This window comes from Triticum aestivum, chromosome 6D (assembly GCF_018294505.1).
Source record: "Triticum aestivum cultivar Chinese Spring chromosome 6D, IWGSC CS RefSeq v2.1, whole genome shotgun sequence".
Lineage (NCBI taxonomy): Eukaryota > Viridiplantae > Streptophyta > Magnoliopsida > Poales > Poaceae > Triticum > Triticum aestivum.
In genome coordinates, this window is record NC_057811.1 from 469,830,721 (window position 1) to 469,851,018 (window position 20,298).

The 20,298-nt window shown below is 46.2% G+C and overlaps 1 protein-coding gene and 1 pseudogene across 1 annotated transcript; both read left to right on the forward strand.

The window, feature by feature from the left end:
* The first annotated feature begins 1,128 nt into the window (after nucleotides 1–1,128).
* On the forward strand, nucleotides 1,129–2,471 carry LOC123142067 (BTB/POZ and MATH domain-containing protein 1-like). Its single transcript, XM_044561090.1, has one exon. The coding sequence runs from the start codon at nucleotides 1,230–1,232 to the stop codon at nucleotides 2,301–2,303; it is 1,074 nt and encodes a 357-aa protein (XP_044417025.1). The 5' UTR covers nucleotides 1,129–1,229; the 3' UTR covers nucleotides 2,304–2,471.
* A 2,322-nt stretch (nucleotides 2,472–4,793) lies between these two features.
* Nucleotides 4,794–7,496, forward strand: LOC123142726 (calcineurin subunit B-like; annotated as a pseudogene).
* The last annotated feature ends 12,802 nt before the right edge of the window (nucleotides 7,497–20,298 follow it).

Sequence of the window (20,298 nt, forward strand, 5' to 3'; positions counted from 1 at the left end):
ACATCCCACCACACCGCATATGCCACCTCATCAAAGGTCCACTCAACATGCATGAAAATTTTCCCCTTATATCATGCCACTTATATTAAATAAATATTTTTAACTCAATAATCAAATATAGTTTATAATATGTATTTTTAGTTTTAATTCGTTTATTATTAATTCAACAATTCATGTCCCATACAATCAAATCACTCAAAACATATGCAATTGATCCTCACAGCAACCCGCGAGGTATTCTCTAATTCTCAACATGTGGCATCCTATCCTATGTTTTTTCAATTCCTATGGTTTTAATTTTCTGCAATCCAAAAAGGACCTAAAATGGGTTGTGGGGAGTGTCAATAAAATTTATAGGAAAAATTATAATCTCGTCTTCTCACCCTAACATGATAAAAGTTTACATCGAGGTCCTTGGACTACTAAACGACCACTGGCGCCGGTTGAATGGGCCACCACCGCACTACTATTGCCGTTACGGTCCCGAAGCCGACCTGATCTTATCGATGATAGTCAATAAGTCTTCGTACACATGCCCCTAAAGATTAGTGCCTCGGATCCACGGTCATCGTCGTTGAACTCAATCGATTAGAAGAACTTGACACCAGATATCGCCATCGCCTATGTGCGACGAGAGACACTAACCTTGTCGTAGCAAGGAGTTAACAAAAATTTACGTCAGAGCTCCGTCGAATTTGTTGCGACGAACGGACTCGAGGTGGATTGAAGCCCGAAAGATGAAGCGCTCATGCGATGACTAAAATCCTAACATATCTACTGGTCGGAGTCGAACACGTATTTTCGCTAGCTTGGCAAGAACTCATATTGGCAATTAGAAGAAAAAAACTAAGAAAAATCATGAATGACAACACACACTTGTGAATTTTGGAAAAGGTACATGATCCATTTTAGTCCGTGCTTAGTAATATAAATATCAAATTTTTTGCAAGTTGTGCTACTTCCATTTTTCTCTTCCCACTTAAAAAATGGTCATATTTATGGTTGTTTGACATTCTTTTCGAAACTCTCAGATGTAAAATTCGTTCCAGCCATTACAGAGGATGACGTGTGGGGCCCAGCCCAGTGGGGATTTGGGCCTTGGCCCTTGGGGGGAAGCTTCCTCTAGAAGCCGCCATCAGTCTCGTCTCCTTTCTCCGTTCCTTCCCCTTTCGCCGCCGCCGCCGCCGCCGCGAGAGCTGCGAGTGCCCGTTCCGCGGAGCAGGTCGGCAATGGCGTCCTCCGGCACCAGCGGGAATTCGTCGAGGTCCGCCATCGTGGCCGACACGGCCAGCGGGCACCACTTCCTCACCATCCACGGCTACTCCTGCACCAAGGACCTTCCCACCGGAGAGAAGATCAGTTCCAGGCGCTTCAAAGTCGGCGGCCACCGCTGGCGCATCGACTACTACCCCAACGGCTCAGGCTCGGCGGTCGCAGACTACGTATCCCTCTCCCTAATCCTCGACGAAGATGTCGCGGCGGGGGTGAAGGCGAAGCATTGCTTCTGCCTCTCTGGGGAGGCGGAGAAAATTCAAGCGGCGCGGCTGACGTCGGCGCCGGTGGTCACATTCTCGTCCAGGAGGTCTTGCTTCTTCAACTGGTACTCGACCTTCATCAGAAGGGAAGACCTTCAGAAGTCCAAGAATCTAAAGAACGACTCGTTCACCGTCAGGTGTGATATCCTCGTCGTCCATGGTTACCGCGCCCAGGACGCGGCGGCGGCGGCTTTCGTCTCCGTGCCCCCGTGCGACCTGCGGGGGGACCTTGGCATGCTCCTCCAGACCGAGAAAGGTGCCGACGTGGTGTTTGAGGTCGGGGGTGAGACCATCGCCGCGCACCGGTGTGTGCTGGCAGCCCGCTCGTCAGTCTTCGCCGCCGAGCTCTTCGGACCAATGAAGGAGGGCAAGGCCGAAAGCGGCATTGTGCGCGTGGAAGACATGGAGGCGGAGGTGTTCAAGGCGCTGCTCCGTTTTGTGTACACCGGCTCATTGCCTGAGATGCGCAAGGAAGAGGAAGATGTCACCTGCCAGCATCTGCTCGTCGCGGCAGACAGGTATGGAATGGACCGGCTGAAGCTGATCTGTGAGGAGAAGCTGTGTGAGTACATTGACGTCAACACCGCAGCGACTATCCTGCTACTATCCGAGCAACACCACTGTGAGGGGTTGAAGAAGGCGTGCTTCGATTTTCTTGCGGCTCCGGCAAATCTGAGGGCCACCGTAGCCACCGACGGCTTACAACATCTTAGCGTGAGCTGCCCGTCTCTTATGGTCAAGCTGATGGCCATGTCCTTGGGGCATTAGCTGAGTGATCCATGTCAGAGTGGTAATGAGCTAGCAGTCTTATACTCGGTACATCGCTACATCTATCCTAATTGGCTATTGAGATGCAAAATGTCACATTTTGCCCCTGTTTTGTCAGTTCATTGCATCTCTTCAACTGTGTGAATTAACCGGGAAGTGCATTGATCAGAGGGCATAGAGTGCTCAGATTTTTTGGCAATGGTAACTTGTGGTTTCAGGTCTTTGTCATCAGATTATTTTGCTTATTTTAGCATTGGGTGCTCCATGGTTTCTGAACATCGTGGTTTAAGGTCTTTGTCATCACTCATCAAACATTGTGCTTATTTTAGCATCGGATGCTCCAGGTTTCTGAACTTTGTTGACCTATGTTATGATCAATTAATTCTTGTGGTACATGATTTCATCTATGAGTATTTTCAGGTATCTGTGCCAATTGAGCCTGAACTGGGCATGTTGATGTTAGTTTTCTTGTTATATTATTTCCCATGCATTCAGGATGAGTAGTGAAGAACACTTGTGCTTGCTCTTTCTCAAGGCGATGTCAAAGTAGTCCCTTATCTACTCTGCGTGTTAATCAACAAGTGAATTGTTATCAGATAGCTTGATCATTTTATCTACACACACTAGTCCTGTAAACTCCTCCCTTTCGCATTCTCTTTGTGCGTCAAATTTCTAGTCGGAAATGAGAAGGAAGAAATTTATTACCAAAAGATTCTGTAGGATATGGTATAATGATCAATACCCACGCCCTTGATGATTTGTGATTTCAGAACAGGGGGCATCATGAAAATCCTCATCAAATCATGAAAATTAGTAGTGCTTCTAGGATAGTGGCTGTAGGTAATGTGTTAAGTAGTACATAATGTTTTGCTTCTGTTTATCAGAGGAGGTGTCAGTTATAGACATCAGGCTGGTTTTATCTTTCATTTCTGTTCTTTCTCACAGAGGTTGCTATGCAATGCATAGTTGATGGATTGAACTTCAACGCCAGCAAAAGATTGAGCACAATGCTTGGTCAAGTTTGAATTTAAATATTTACTTTGTTATTTTGATAACTAGTGTATATTTTGTTATGGACACCCTGGTCCTCATGATAACTCATTTTCTAGTATTGATTTGGTTTTATGTTTCATGGAACAGTGATATTTAAGGTGTATGATATTTTTGGGAAGGCAAAAGTTACCTTCAAGGACCTGGTAGAGGTTTTACAGCATCTAACAGGCTCATCGTTATCAGAGCAACAAAGAGCGTCTCTTATTTTTTTTGAACCTGTATTTCATGGCATAGCACCTTCACGTTGCAATTGCACTTTTACAACAACAACAACAGATGTGACTGTTTCCTTATTTCTTCTTCAAATAATTGGCACCCTTCCGTCATAAACACATAAGTGAGCATACATACTTTTCCGCTTAGTACTGAGTAGTAGACACATAAGTGCAAACTCCTATTTCAGGGCAGCAAACAGGGTTCTTATTTCATACAAATCCTCCATTTCATCGCATAGTACATTAATACGCAAGTAACTGACTGAAAAAACAGAAGACAAATGTGACAGGTCCCTTGGTATTCTAACATGGTCAACCCATCAAGTTAGCTAACTTCTGAAGGGGACCCTGATACTGAGTTGTAGGTTTCTTCATAGCTTCAGCTGTTTGAAGTAACATATGCCTATACTGTGCAAAGATAATACTCGGTCTAATGCAACCTTTTACTATTAGTCAAAAGGAAATTATCCCTTTTGCATTATTATCTTTGTGACTCAAATTCAGGGTCGACACTAGTTGGAAATGAAGAAAAAGAAGGGATTTGTTACCAAGAATTCTGCAGGATATGGTATAACAATTAATACCCATACTCTTCCTGAGGATTTGGTGATTTGGGAACAGGGGCATCATGGAAATTCTTATTAAATCATGAAAATCGGTTTGCTTCTAGGACTGTTGTTGTCGGTAATGTATTAAGTACATGTTCAGGACAGTGTTTTGCTCCTCTTTACCAGAGGAGTTGTCACACTGGTTGAGGCCAGTAGCATTAAATCGTCCAACATTTTCATGGGCTTCATGGGATGCTACCTCAGTTTAGAAAATTAAATAGCCCAACATTTTTCTTTCATGACCTATGTGTGGTTAAGGCTGCCTACGAAAGATTTGCAGCTGTGTATCAGATTAATCATACACCATGCAGTTTTGCCAAAAATAAAATAAAAACGAATACTGTGTTTGCAAATAACTGACACCATGGGCTTCCTCTACTCAAACTTCAAATACCGAAGCTATTTTTTTTTCCAGGAAAACGCAAAGGACCTTTGTGTTTCATTGTATTGAAAAGAGAGAGTTTAATGTTACAGCCCTCCTAGGAGGCAGATTACAGTCCGAGAACATGAACTAATGCACATCCCAGGTTGGGGGCAAGACTACTCTAAGTCCAGCAGCGCCTTCCACAGCCCAAAGTCTGGCCTCCTCCTTGATGCCGTGAACTAGTGTTTGGATGGAAGGGCGCGCGTCGTTGAAGATGCAGTCGTTTCGGTGCTTCCAGATCATCCAGAATGTCGAAGCTATAATAAGGAGATTCATCAGTGCCAGGTATAGACATCAGGCTGGTTTTATCTTCCATTTCTATTCTTTCTCAGAGGATGTATGGTTGTGGACTGAACTTTAAGGATCTTATTCTTTTATTTCTCTCTACCTTCAGCAAAAGGTTGGAAATGAAGAAAAAGAAGAGATTTGTTACCAGGAATTTTGCAGGTATAAGAATCAATACCCATACCCTTGAGAATTTGGTGATTTGGGAACAAGGGCATCATGAAAATTCTCTGTCAAATCATGAAAACCAGTTTGCTTCTAGGATTGTCATTGTTGGTATGTTTTAAGTACATGTTAAGGACAACAATTTGGTTATGTTCATCAGAAAAGGTATCACGTTATTTAAGGCCAGTCTCATTACAAGAAATTTGCGTGGGGTCATGGGATGCTATCTCAGCTCAGAAGTTAAAACATCCAACATTTCCTTTTCTTGTTTTCGATGCAGTCCAGGTTGCCTGTGAAATTGTAAGTCGATCTTCAGGGAGCAGCGAAGCCATTTCATATCTCTACTTCTCTACTCTTATAAAAAACCGAGTTGGTGATGATGGTGTGCCTGCCATCCTGCAATATGGACCGTCCGATCTATATCTGACGGATAGAAAGCAAACTATGACAATTTTGCAAAAAGATACCCGCACCCCTCTCCACATTTGCAGATAAGGACTTCCCTCGTTCATCTTCGTCTCCCACGAGATAAACAGCTCGTATAAATGCATCTTGATGTTCCATGCAACGCATGGGCCTCTCGCTAGTCTTATAAGAACAACAAAGTTGGTGATGATGGTGTGCCTGCCATCCTGCAATATAGGCCGTCCGATTTATATCTGACAGATAGGAAGGAAACTATGGCAATTTTGCAAAAATATACCCACATCCCTCTCCACATTTGCAAATAAGGGCTTCCCTCGTTCATCCTTTTCTCCCACAAGATAAACTACTCATACAAATGCATCTTGATGTTCCGTGCAATGCACGGGCATCTTGCCAGTCTTATATTGAAAGCAACACAAGTGTGTTGTGTTGGTGATCGGTAGTGTCAACAGATACACAAGACTTTGTTCTACGGTTACCAGAATTAATTGATGTGGTGTTGCTGTTTTCTCCATTTGAACCGAAGTCTCGCAGCAGGTACCAGTGGTTCTGCCAGCTCGACCGCAGCGCTAAGGGGTTCCTCTCCATCCCCGAGTTCTCCACCAACCCGCTCTCCCAGGTCCGCAGAGTTTTGGCCGCCTTCCCCCTTTTTTGTATGAACTGATCGACTGCACATGCCGATAGTGATCTTGGTTTTAAGTACTATCCTTGGATTATGCTGTTGCTACACTACATAGCTATGCAGCCTGTGGTGCCCCCCTGCTAGGTTTCGTGCAGATTTCTGCAGCCAAGAGAGGTACTGATTTACATAACCCTTGGTGTTCCTCTGTAAATTGTGGGAAAAAGTGAATTAGGACTCCATCTAGAAGGTGTACTTGAGGGTTTTAGATTGTTTTTTCAGACATATAGCCCCAAGACAAAGACCCAACACTACTGTCAGGCATGTCAGATGTGTTGCTGCGACATTGAGTGTCAGATACCCCAAAAATTCTGGAAATAACCATCTTGATCAGAAATCAACTGATAGTCACCTAGTAGTAAGTAATAATAGTCATAGCTAGGTAACTGAAGCTGATCCATTGTAGTGATATGCCGACCTGTTCAATGCAAATCAGTCGGTGAATACCTTCTTGTTGATGATCATGGTCTATCTCAATGCTATGAAAAGGATTAGCATAAGAACTTTTTTCACAGTTTGTGTTTAAGTCATGTGGAACCTGAAAATTTATTTCATTAACATCACTATGAATGAAAGCATCTTCCACATCTTGTTGGAAAAACGCTCCAGCTTAGTTTAGCTTCAGTAGATGCGAATGTCATCATAGTCTTCAGGATAGGACCTATGATTTAGCAGCAAGCTTCATTCCAGAAAAAGGTAATATCAGTAGTCCATCAAAGTTCAGTGGCCCATATAATTATTTTGCCAAAAATACATGCTGTAGAAGATCGGCTGCTCATTTTCTTTCCCCGTAAAACTTACTACTATCTCATATGCCATATCTCATGCAGTTCTACAAGAGAAAAAATGATTGTTGATTCTTGTTGTTCTATGTTTGACTGTCAAAGCTATATTTTGGAGATTCAGCAATGTCAATTATAGGCATGGGTGTGGTTTTTTGAGCTTTCATTTCTCTTCTTTTGTGCAGAGGTTGCTACGTATGGTTGATAATTTGAACTTTAAAGATTTTGTTTCCTTCCCCTCTACTTGAACGCAAGGGCCAGCCTTCAGAAAAAGATCGAGTGTAATGCTTAATCGTGTTTGAATTTATTGTTTTCTTTCCTTTTGATTTTTGAAACGAGTATATGTTGAGATGGACTCTTTGGTCCTCATGACAACTCATTTGCTGGTATCAGTTTGGTTTTATGCTGCATGGAACAGTGATGCTTAAGGTGTATGATATCGATGGGCAAAGGGAAAGCAACCTTCAAGGATCCGGCAGAGGTTTTACCGGACCTAACAGGATCATCAATGTTAAACGTATACTTGTGTAATTATAACGTTGAGTCTGTAAACTGAGTCCTCTCCTAGATAATATGATCTAGCAACGCTCGTGGCCTGCGTGCGTCTTTTCCAGGAGCGCTTGCTCTCTCCCTACGGGGATATATGTATCTGTACTTTGCAACTCTATTGACTCAGTGAATATAGAAATCATCTCTCCAACTTGGTATCAGTTACCAGACGCACCATGGCCGCGGCCTCTCCCTCCACCGCCGCCGCCACGAGCTCCGCCACCTCCCCCGGCGACCACTCGTCCTCTTCGACGGCGCCTGCTGCGGCCTCCTCCACTGCTTCCTCCCTGCCGTTCATCTTCGGCACCTCCCCCTCTCTCATCAACGGCACCTCCCCCGCCTCGGGCACCCAGTTTGCCCCCCTGTTCAACGCCGGCGTTCCCCCTGCTCCTCCGGCGCCCGCTCCCCACCTTCCCATCTTCCAGGATCACATCACCAACCACATCCAGTTCCTCCTCAACCCCGCCGATCACAACTATCACAAATGGAAGACCTTCCTCATGGTTCTCGTCCGCTACGGCGTCTCCTACCTCATCGAACACCCGCCGCCACCCAATGCTTCCGCCACCTACCTCGAGCTCGATGCCCATGTCGTTCTATGGATCTACGCCACCCTTTCGGACACCATGTGTGATCACGTCATCAGCGCCACGACCACTTTTGCCCTCTGGAACAAGATCCGCGACTACTTCCTTGCCAATCGCGCCGCTCGCTTCATGATCCTCAACCGCAAGTACCGCAACCTCAAGCAGGGTGATCTGTCCGTCTCCGAGTACGCTCGCCGGATGAAACTCCTCACTGACGCTCTTGCCGACATCGACCGCGCCGTCACCGAGGTGGATCTCACCACCCAGTTCCTCCACGGCCTCGACAAACGGCTCGACACGATCCGGGTCGTCCTTGGTGATCAGGACCTGCCCTTCGACACCGTCCTCTCTCGGGTCGTCCTGGCCGAGGAATCCCAGGAGCATCGCGCGGCCGAAGAGAGCGCCTCCATGTTCGCTCTGACGGGTGGCGGCGCCTCTGGTGCCGGCTCCAGCACGGGCGGCCGTGCTCCGACGGATCGTGCCTCAGCTGGTGCTCCGGTCGCTCCTCCACAGCCGTTCCCGCACCCTGGCCGTGGACGCGGTGACCGCGATGGTGGTGACTGTGGTGGCCGTGGCCGCAGTCATGGACGCGGTCGTGGGCGTGACGACAACTCTGGACGCGGCCACGTCGCTCCTCCCCTGACGTCGCCCTTCACCGGCTACTTCGCGCCCTATGGGATGGCGATCCCCTACCCGCGCTCCGACTGGATCCCGCTGAATGCGGCCGGCGTTCTTGGTCCGCGCCCCGGATCCCATGCGCAGGCTTATCCGCTCCTCCCCGCCATGCCGGCGCCAACCGCTCCGTTCCACCAGCATCCTTCCTCGTCATGGGAACACGCGGCCATGCTCAACGCCGCCTACAGCAATGGTGGCTTCTCCTCCGCTCCTGCGCCCGAGTGGTACTTCGACAGCGGCGCCTCCTCTCATGTCACTGGCAACCAAGGTAACCTCACCCAGTCTAGTTATTCATTAAAGCACGTTCCTTCTAGCATACTGGTTGGCAATGGGCACCACTTACCCATCACGGCTACTGGCTCCACTTCTCTTCCTCCCAATGATTTTCGCCTTACCGATGTCCTCGTTTCCCCCTATGTTGTCACTAGCTTAATTTCTGTTCGTCGTTTTACTAAGACAATTCATGCTCCGTTGAATTTTACCCTTGCGGTTTTCTTGTGAAGGATCTTCGAACTCGGAGGGTTCTCATGATCTCCGTTAGCAACGGTGACTGTTGGGGATATTACTACTGAGTATAAACCGGCCAGGAGGGGCCGGGTTATACGCGTAATGAGTTATTCATATTGAAGACCATGAAGACAAGGAGTATGGCGCTTTACGGAGGAGATCTAACACGAAGGCCCAGGGCCCAAAAGCGGATTAGGGCCCGTAGACATAAACCGCCATATGATATGTAACTTGTGTTGTAAGATAGGAAAGGGTAGAAACCGAGCCGGACACGTTTATGAGCCGGCCTCGGGATTCTGTAAACCACTGGGCATCAACCTGTGTATATAAAGGGACGACCCGGCGGCGGTTTAGGGACAAGAAACAACAACTCGAGAGCCAGGCATAGCGGATTCGCTCCCTGGTCATCGAAACCCTAGCAATTCCACATCAACTGGATTAGGCCTTTACCTTCACCGCAAGGGGCCGAACCAGTATAAACTCCTTGTGTCCTTTGTCCCGCTTTAACCCCTTTAAGCTAACCCGTCGCGATGGCTCCACGACTAAGTCCTCTCACTAGGACATCTGCCGTGACAAAACCACGACAGTTGGCGCCCACCGTGGGGCTATCGCACGATGGTTTCAAGTTCTTAGAGGGCAGCTTCGAAGGGCTCAAGGGATACGCGGTGGGCCGGATGACCAAGAGTCGTCGCGGCAAGCTCTACATCGACGACGCAGGCTGGGGCCCCGAGGCCGGCTCAATTGAGTACGGGTACCAGGTCCCCTTTGGCGTTATTCATGTTTTCATTGGCAAGATTGGCGAACCGGGCCCTGAGCCGGACATCTACACCGACATCGTCGAAACGGCTCAGCGTGCGAGATCTGCCCGGGTTCAGCCTGCCATGAAGCGTGCCTTCGTGGGAGTCATCCATGGAGCGGAATCTGAGGTTAGAACGGCATCTGGTGGTGAAACCGTCGTTTACTCTGATGATGAGTCATCTACCGGAGAGACCGAGTCATTGTACCAACTGCAAGATGGCCGGCTTGGGGGCTGTTCCGATGGCGACAGTATTCCGGACCCCTTCAATCTGCCGAGCCGGGTTGCGCTCTTCATGACCGGTACACAGCCTGCGCAGCACTCTTCGACTGCAGCGGCGATGATCTCCGGGTCAGCAGCGGCGACAGCAGCCAGGGCAGGAGGCCCTGCGCGACCACCAGCTCAAGTTTTGTCCGACTTATTTGACGCTTTGGCAACGCTACTGGCGGCAGAAGTTATCCCGACGAATCAGTATGAGCATAACGCGGAAATCGCAAAGGTGAAGGATCAGATAACTCAAGCCAAGGCAGACCTGACAGTTGAGGACACCAGGATGGCTGCAGAGCGGGCTGAGTTGGATGCACAGGCTTACCGGCTATGTTGGATCAGAGCGCGTCAAATGATGTCATGAGGAGAAGGTACTGATCTCACCTGCTCCAGTTTATGAGGCAAGGAATCTCTTTAACACGCCAGGAGCAGGAACCAGTAACCAGCCAGTGGTAAACCGGGTGGAGGCACCTGGAACGGGGGCGCCGGTTCAGCCACGCACGATGGATCCCCCTCGTCAGAATGTCCTTGTTGGGGAACGTAGTAATTTCAAAAAATTTCCTACGCATACGCAAGATCATGGTGATGCATAGCAACGAGAGGGGAGAGTGTGTCCACGTACCCTCGTAGACCGAAAGCGGAAGCGTTAGCACAACACGGTTGATGTAGTCGTACGTCTTCACGATCCGACCGATCAAGTACCGAACGCACGACACCTCCGAGTTCAGCACACGTTCAGCCCGATGATGTCCCTCGACTCCGATCCAGCCGAGTGTTGAGGGAGAGTTTTGTCAGCACGATGGCGTGGTGACGATGATGATGTTCTACCGACGCAGGGCTTCGCCTAAGCACCGCTACAGTATTATCGAGGTGGACTATGGTGGAGGGGGGGGGGCACCGCACACGGCTAAAAGATCAAACGATCAATTGTTGTGTCTATGGGGTGCCCCCTGCCCCTGTATATAAAGGAGCAAGGGAGGAGGAGGCCGGCCCTAGGAGGGGCGCGCCAAGGGAGTAGGATTCCTACTCCTAGTTGGAGTAGGTTTCCTCCTTTCCTAGTCCAACTAGGAGAAGGGGGGAAAGGGGGGAAGAGGAGAAGGAAGGGAGAGGGGGGCCGCGCCCCAAACCCCTTGTCCAATTCGGACTGAGCTTGGGAGGGGCGCGCGCCACCTCCTGGCTGCTGCCTCTCCTTCCCACTAAGGCCCATTCAGACCCAATACTTCTTTCCCGTATTCCCGTAACTCCACGGTACTCCGAAAAATACCCGAATCACTCGGAACCTTTCCGATGTCCGAATATAGTCGTCCAATATATTGATCTTTACGTCTCGAACATTTAGAGACTTCTCGTCATGTCCCCGATCTCATTTGGGACTCCGAACTACCTTCGGTACATCAAAACACATAAACTCATAATATAACAGTCATCAAACTTTAAGCGTGCGGACCCTACGGGTTCGAGAACTATGTAGACATGACCGAGACACGTCTCCGGCCAATAACCAATAGCGGAACCTGGATGCTCATATTGGCTCCCACATATTCTACGAAGATCTTTATCGGTCAAACCGCATAACAACATACGTTGTTCCCTTTGTCATCGGTATGTTACTTGCCCGAGATTCGATCGTCGGTATCTCAATACCTAGTTCAATCTCGTTACCGGCAAGTCTCTTTACTCGTTCCGTAATACATCATCCCGCAACTAACTCATTAGTTGCAATGCTTGCAAGGCTTAAGTGATGTGCATTACCGAGTGGGCCCAGAGATACCTCTCCGACAATCGGAGTGACAAATCCTAATCTCGAAATACGCCAACCCAACAAGTACGTACCTTTGGAGACACCTGTAGAGCACCTTTATAATCACCCAGTTACGTTGTGATGTTTGGTAGCACACAAAGTGTTCCTCCGGTAAACGGGAGTTGCATAATCTCATAGTCATAGGAACATGTATAAGTCATGAAGAAAGCAATAGCAACATACTAAACGATCAAGTGCTAAGCTAACGGAATGGGTCAAGTCAATCACATCATTCTCCTAATGATGTGAACCCGTTAATCAAATGACAACTCTTTGTCTATGGCTAGGAAACATAACCATCTTTGATTAACGAGCTAGTCAAGTAGAGGCATACTAGTGACACTCTGTTTTGTCTATGTATTCACACATGTATCATGTTTCCGGTTAATACAATTATAGAATGAATAATAAACATTTATCATGATATAAGGAAATAAATAATAACTTTATTATTGCCTCTAGGGCATATTTCCTTCAGTCTCCCACTTGCACTAGAGTCAATAATCTAGTTCACATCACCATGTGATTAAATACCAATAGTTCACATCACCATGTGATTAACACCCATAGTTCACATCGTCATGTGACCAACACCCAGAGGGTTTACTAGAGTCAATAATCTAGTTCACATCGCTATGTGATTAACACCCAAACAGTACTAAGGTGTGATCATGTTTTGCTTGTGAGAGAAGTTTAGTCAACGGGTCTGCCACATTCAGATCCGTATGTATTTTGCAAATTTCTATGTCAACAATGCTCTGCACAGAGCTACTCTAGCTAATTGCTCCCACTTTCAATATGTATCCAGATTGAGACTTAGAGTCATCTGGATCAGTGTTAAAACTTGCATCGACGTAACCCTGTACGACGAACCTTTTTGTCATCTCCATAATTGAGAAACATATCCTTATTCCACCAAGGATAATTTTGACCGCTGTCCAATGATCTACTCCTAGATCACTATTGTACTCCCTTGCCAAAATCAGTGTAGGGTATACAATAGATCTGGTACACAGCATGGCATACTTTATAGAACCTATGGCTGAGGCATAGGGAATGACTTTCATTCTCTTTCTATCTTCTGCCGTGGTCGGGCTTTGAGTCTTACTCAATTTCACACCTTGTAACACAGGCAAGAACTCTTTCTTTGACTGTTCCATTTTGAACTACTTCAAAATCTTGTCAAGGTATGTACTCATTGAAAAAACTTATCAAGCGTTTTGATCTATCTCTATAGATCTTGATGCTCAATATGTAAGCAGCTTCACCGAGGTCTTTCTTTGAAAAAACTCCTTTCAAACAATCCTTTATGCTTTGCAGAATAATTCTATATTATTTCCGATCAACAATATGTCATTCACATATACTTATCAGAAATGTTGTAGTGCTCCCACTCACTTTCTTGTAAATACAGGCTTCACCGCAAGTCTGTATAAAACTATATGCTTTGATCAACTCATCAAAGCGTATATTCCAACTCCGAGATGCTTGCACCAGTCCATAGATGGATCGCTGGAGCTTGCACCTTCTGGTTGCATCATATACAACTCTTCTTTAATAAATCCATTAAGGAATGTAGTTTTGTTTATCCATTTGCCAGATTTCATAAAATGCGGCAATTGCTAACATGATTCGGACATACTTAAGCATAGATACGAGTGAGAAACTCTCATCGTAGCCAACACCTTGAACTTGTCGAAAACCTTTTGCGACAATTCTAGCTTTGTAGATAGTAACACTACTATCAGCGTCCGTCTTCCTCTTGAAGATCCATTTAATCTCAATGGCTCGCCGATCATTTGGGCAAGTCAATCAAAGTCCATACTTTGTTCTCATACATGGATCCCATCTCAGATTCATGGCCTCAAACCATTTCGCGGAATCTGGGCTCATCATCGCTTCCTCATAGTTCGTAGGTTCGTCATGGTCAAGTAACATGACCTCCAGAACAGGATTACCGTACCACTCTGGTGCGGATCTCACTCTGGTTTACCTACGAGGTTCGGTAGTAACTTGATCTGAAGTTACATGATCATCATCATTAGCTTCCTCACTAATTAGTGTAGTAGTCACAGGAACAGATTTCTGTGATGAACTACTTTCCAATAAGGGAGCAGGTACAGTTACCTCATCAAGTTCTACTTTCCTCCCACTCACTTCTTTCGAGAGAAACTCCCTCTCTAGAAAGGATCCTTTCTTAGCAACGAATATCTTGCCTTCGGATCTGTGATAGAAGGTGTACCCAACTGTCTCCTTTGGGTATCCTATGAAGACACATTTCTCCGATTTGGGTTTGAGCTTATCAGGATGAAACTTTTTCTCATAAGCATCGCAACCCCAAACTTTAAGAAACGACACTTTGGTTTCTTGCCAAACCACAGTTCATAAGGTGTCATCTCAACGGATTTAGATGGTGCCCTTTTTTTTAACGTGAATGCAGCTGTCTCTAATGCATAACCCCAAAACGATAGTGGTAGATTGGTAAGAAACATCATAGATCGCACCATATCTAATAAAGTACGGTTATGACGTCCGGACACACCATTACGCTGTGGTGTTCCAGGTGCCGTGAGTTGCGAAACTATTCCGCATTGTTTCAAATGAAGACCAAACTCGTAACTCAAATATTCTCCTCCACGATCAGATCGTAGAAACTTTATTTTCTTGTTACGATGATTTTCTACTTCACTATGAAATTATATGAACTTTTCAAATGTTTCAGACTTTATGTTTTATCAAGTAGATATACCCATATCTGCTCAAATCATCTGTGGAGGTCAGAAAATAACGATACCTGCCGCGAGCCTCAATATTCATCGGACCACATACATCAGTATGTATGATTTCCAACAAATCTGTTGCTCGCTCCATTGTTCCGGAGAACGGCGTTTTAGTCATCTTGCCCAAGAGGCATGGTTCGCAAGCATCAAGTGATTCGTAATCAAGTTATTCCAAAAGTCCATCAGCATGGAGTTTCTTCATGCGCTTTACACCAATATGACCTAAACGGCAGTGCCACAAATAAGTTGCACTATCATTATTAACTTTGCATCTTTTGGCTTCAATATTATGAATATGTGTATCACTACGATCGAAATCCAACGAACCATTTTTATTGGGTGTGTAACCATATAAGGTTTTATTCATGTAAACAGAACAACAATTATTCTCTAACTTAAATGAATAACCATATTGCAATAAACATGATCAAATCATATTCATGCTCAACGCAAACACCAAATAACACTTATTTAGGTTCAACACTAATCCTGAAAGTATAGGGAGTGTGCGATGATGATCATATCAATCTTGGAATCACTTCCAATACACATCGTCACTTCATCCTTAACTAGTTTATGTTCATTATGCAACTCCCGTTTTGAGTTACTACTTTTAGCAACTGAACCAGTATCAAATACCGAGGGGTTACTATAATCACTAGTAAAGTACACATCAATAACATGTATATCAAATATACCTTTGTTCACTTTGCCATCCTTCTTATCCGCCAAATACTTGGGGCAGTTCCGCTTCCAGTGACCAATTCCTTTGCAGTAGAAGCACTTAGTCTCAGGCTTAGGTCCAGACTTGGGCTTCTTCACTTGAGCAGCAACTTGCTTGCCGTTCTTCTTGAAGTTCCCTTTCTTCCCTTTGCCCTTTTCCTTGAAACTAGTGGTCTTGTCAACCATCAACACTTGATGATTTTTCTTGATTTCTACCTTCGTCGATATCAGCATCACGTAGAGCTCGGGAATTACTTTCGTCATCCCTTGCATACTATAGTTCATCACGAAGTTCTACTAACTTGGTGATGGTGACTAGAGAATTCTGTCAATCACTATTTTATCTGGAAGATTAACTCCCACTTGATTCAAGCGATTGTAGTACCCAGACAATCTGAGCACATGCTCACTAGTTGAGCGATTCTCCTCCATCTTTTAGCTATAGAACTTGTTGGAGACTTCATATCTCTCAACTCGGATATTTGCTTGAAATATTAACTTCAACTCCTGGAACATCTCATATGGTCCATGACGTTTAAAACGTCTTTGAAGTCCCGATTCTAAGCCGTTAAGCATGGTGCACTAAACTATCAAGTAATCATCATATTGAGCTAGCCAAACGTTCATAGCATCTGCATCTGCTCCTGCAATAGGTCTGTCACCTAGCGGGGCATCAAGGACATAATTCTTCTGTGCAGCAATGAGGATAAACCTCAGATCACAGATCCAATCCGCATCATTGCTACTAACATTTTCAACTTAGTTTTCTCTAGGAACATATCAAAAATAAAACAGGGGAGCTAAACGCGAGCTATTGATCTACAACATAGATATGCTAATACTACCAGGACTAAGTTCATGATAAATTAAAGTTCAATTAATCATATTACTTAAGAACTCCCACTTAGATAGACATCCCTCTAATCCTCTAAGTGATCACGTGATCCAAATCAACTAAACCATAACCGATCATCACGTGAAATGGAGTAGCTTTCAATGGTGAACATCATTATGTTGATCATATCTACTATATGATTCACGCTCGACCTTTCGGTCTCAGTGTTCCGAGGCCATATCTGCATATGCTAGGCTCATCAAGTTTAACCTGAGTATTCTGCGTGTGCAAAACTGGCTTGCACCCTTTGTAGATGGACGTAGAGCTTATCACACCCGATCATCACGTGGTGTCTGGGCACGACGAACTTTGGCAACGGTGCATACTCAGGGAGAACACTTTTATCTTGAAATTTGGTGAGAGATCATCTTATAATGCTACCGTCAATCAAAGTAAGATAAGATGCATAAAAGATAAACATCACATGCAATCAATATAAGTGATATGATATGGCCATCATCATCTTGTGCTTGTGATCTCCATCTCCGAAGCACCATCATGATTACCATCGTCACCGGCGCGACACCTTGATCTCCATCGTAGCATCGTTGTCGTCTCGCCAATCTTATGCTTCTACGACTATCGCTACCGCTTAGTGATAAAGTAAAGCATTACAGGGCGATTGCATTGCATACAATAAAGCGACAACCATATGGCTCCTGCCAGTTGCCGATAACTCGGTTACAAAACATGATCATCTCATACAATAAATTTAGCATCATGTCTTGACCATATCACATCACAACATGCCCTGCAAAAACAAGTTAGACGTCCTCTACTTTGTTGTTGCAAATTTTACGTGGCTGCTATGGGCTTAGCAAGAACCGTTCTTACCTACGCATCAAAACCACAACGATAGTTTGTCAAGTTGGTGCTGTTTTAACCTTCGCAAGGACCGGGCGTAGCCACACTCGGTTCAACTAAAGTTGGAGAAACTGACACCCGCCAGCCACCAATGTGCAAAGCACGTCGGTAGAACCAGTCTCGCGTAAGCGTACGCGTAATGTCGGTCCGGGCCGCTTCATCCAACAATACCGCCGAACCAAAGTATGACATGCTGGTAAGCAGTATGACTTATATCGCCCACAACTCACTTGTGTTCTACTCGTGCATATAACATCTACGCATAAAACCTGGCTCGGATGCCACTGTTGGGGAACGTACTAATTTCAAAAAATTTCCTACGCATACGCAAGATCATGGTGATGCATAGCAATGAGAGGGGAGAGTGTGTCCACGTACCCTCGTAGACCGAAAGCGGAAGCGTTAGCACAACGCGGTTGATGTAGTCGTATGTCTTCACGATCCGACCGATCAAGTACCGAACGCACGGCACCTCCGAGTTCAGCACACGTTTAGCCCGATGACGTCCCTCGAACTCCGATCCAGCCGAGTGCTGAGGGAGAGTTTCGCCAGCACGACGGCGTGGTGACGATGATGATGTTCTACCGACGTAGGGCTTCGCCTAAGCACCGCTACAGTATTATCGAGGTGGACTATGGTGGAGGGGGGCACCACACACGGCTAAAAGATCAAACGATCAATTGTTGTGTCTATGGGGTGCCCCCCTGCCCCTATATATAAAGGAGCAAGGGAGGAGGAGGCCGGCCCTAGGAGGGGCGCGCCAAGGGAGTAGGATTCCTACTCCTAGTTGGATTAGGTTTCGTCCTTTCCTAGTCCAACTAGGAGAAGGGGGGAAAGGGGGAAAGAGGAGAAGGAAGGGAGAGGGGGGCCGCGCGCCAAACCCCTTGTCCAATTCGGACTGGGCTTGGGAGGGGTGCGCGCCACCTCCTGGCTGCTGCCTCTCCTTCCCACTAAGGCCCATTAAGGCCCAATACTTCTTTCCCGTATTCCCGTAACTCCCCGGTACTCCGAAAAATACCCGAATCACTCGGAACCTTTCCGATGTCCGAATATAGTCGTCCAATATATCGATCTTTACGTCTCGACCATTTCGAGACACCTCGTCATGTCACCGATCTCATCCGGGACTCCGAACTACCTTCGTTACATCAAAACACATAAACTCATAATATAACCGTCATCGAACTTTAAGCGTGCGGACCCTACGGGTTCGAGAACTATGTAGACATGACCGAGACACGTCTCCGGCCAATAACCAATAGCGGAACCTGGATGCTCATATTGGCTCCCACATATTCTACGAAGATCTTTATCGGTCAAACCGCATAACAACATACATTGTTCCCTTTGTCATCGGTATGTTACTTGCCCGAGATTCGATCGTCGGTATCTCAATACCTAGTTCAATCTCGTTACCGGCAAGTCTCTTTACTCGTTCTGTAATACATCATCCCGCAACTAACTCATTAGTTGTAATGCTTGCAAGGCTTAAGTGATGTGCATTACCGAGTGGGCCCAGAGATACCTCTCCGACAATCGGAGTGACAAATCCTAATCTCGAAATACGCCAACCCAACAAGTACCTTCAGAGACACCTGTAGAGCACCTTTATAATCACCCTGTTACATTGTGACGTTTGGTAGCACACAAAGTGTTCCTCCGGTAAACGGGAGTTGCATAATCTCATAGTCATAGGAACATGTATAAGTCATGAAGAAAGCAATAGCAACATACTAAACGATCAAGTGCTAAGCTAACGGAATGGGTCAAGTCAATCACATCATTCTCCTAATGATGTGATCCCGTTAATCAAATGACAACTCTTTGTCTATGGCTAGGAAACATAACCATCTTTGATTAACGAGCTAGTCAAGTAGAGGCATACTAGTGACACTCTGTTTTGTCTATGTATTCACACATGTATCATGTTTCCGGTTAATACAATTATAGCATGAATAATAAACATTTATCATGATATTAGGAAATAAATAATAACTTTATTATTGCCTCTAGGGCATATTTCCTTCAGTCCTGTCGCAGCACGTCTCGACGCCTCTGGGTCATTACTCTAACCCGTTGGATAACATAGTCGCCGCCGCTTCACGATTGGCGGCTCTCCCGATCGAAGGCGATTCCCCGGTGGCGGTTGAGACACGACGGGCTAGAGAGCTCCTTCAGACAGCCTTGACTCAGCAGCAGTCTTACTCATACAGCCGCGAGAGGATTCATTCCACTCCCCGCGCAAGCCAGAGTTACAGCAGGCGTATTGATGAACCGGCTGTGTCAAGCAGTGCGCGGAACCGTAACCCGCCTCGAGGGCATAACCCGGCGGGCAGTGGTGCTAACGCTCAAGATGTGGTGGATCATAGTAGGGCACGTCGAGAAGCCGAGTTAGCGGAGCAGTACGCGGCCCGTCAGCTTACTCCGGTTCGTCCCACAACTTCGGTGAAACCAGGAGTTACATCCAGTTCCTTGGGGGTGCCGTGCCTCACCCCGGCTCTACGTAATGTACAGCTGCCCAAGGATTTCAAGGGTCCACGCAAAGTGCCCAATTACACTACCGATTTACCCCCTGAGTCATGGATCGAAAGCTATGAGATGGCTATGGAGATGCTGGATGTGGATGACGCGGCATGTGCTAAATATTTCACCATGATGTTGGAAGGAACAACTCGCACTTGGATGAAGAATTTGCCAGCTAACTCCATTGGGTCATGGGCCGAGTTAAAGGCCCGGTTTATCCAGAATTTCAAAGACACGTGCAAGCAGCCCATGTCAATTGTGGACTTAGCTTCCTGTGTCCAAGAGGAAGGTGAATCAACAACCCATTGGGTGCGCCAGGTTTCAGAAATTTTGCATTCATCGGACCGCATCAACGCTGATACAGCAGTTTTAACGTTGGAAGGCAATTGCC

Coding starts and splice junctions, on each gene's coding strand:
- LOC123142067 (XM_044561090.1), top strand. CDS start 1,230: ATGGCGTCCTCCGGCACCAGCGGGAATTCGTCGAGGTCCGCCATCGTG.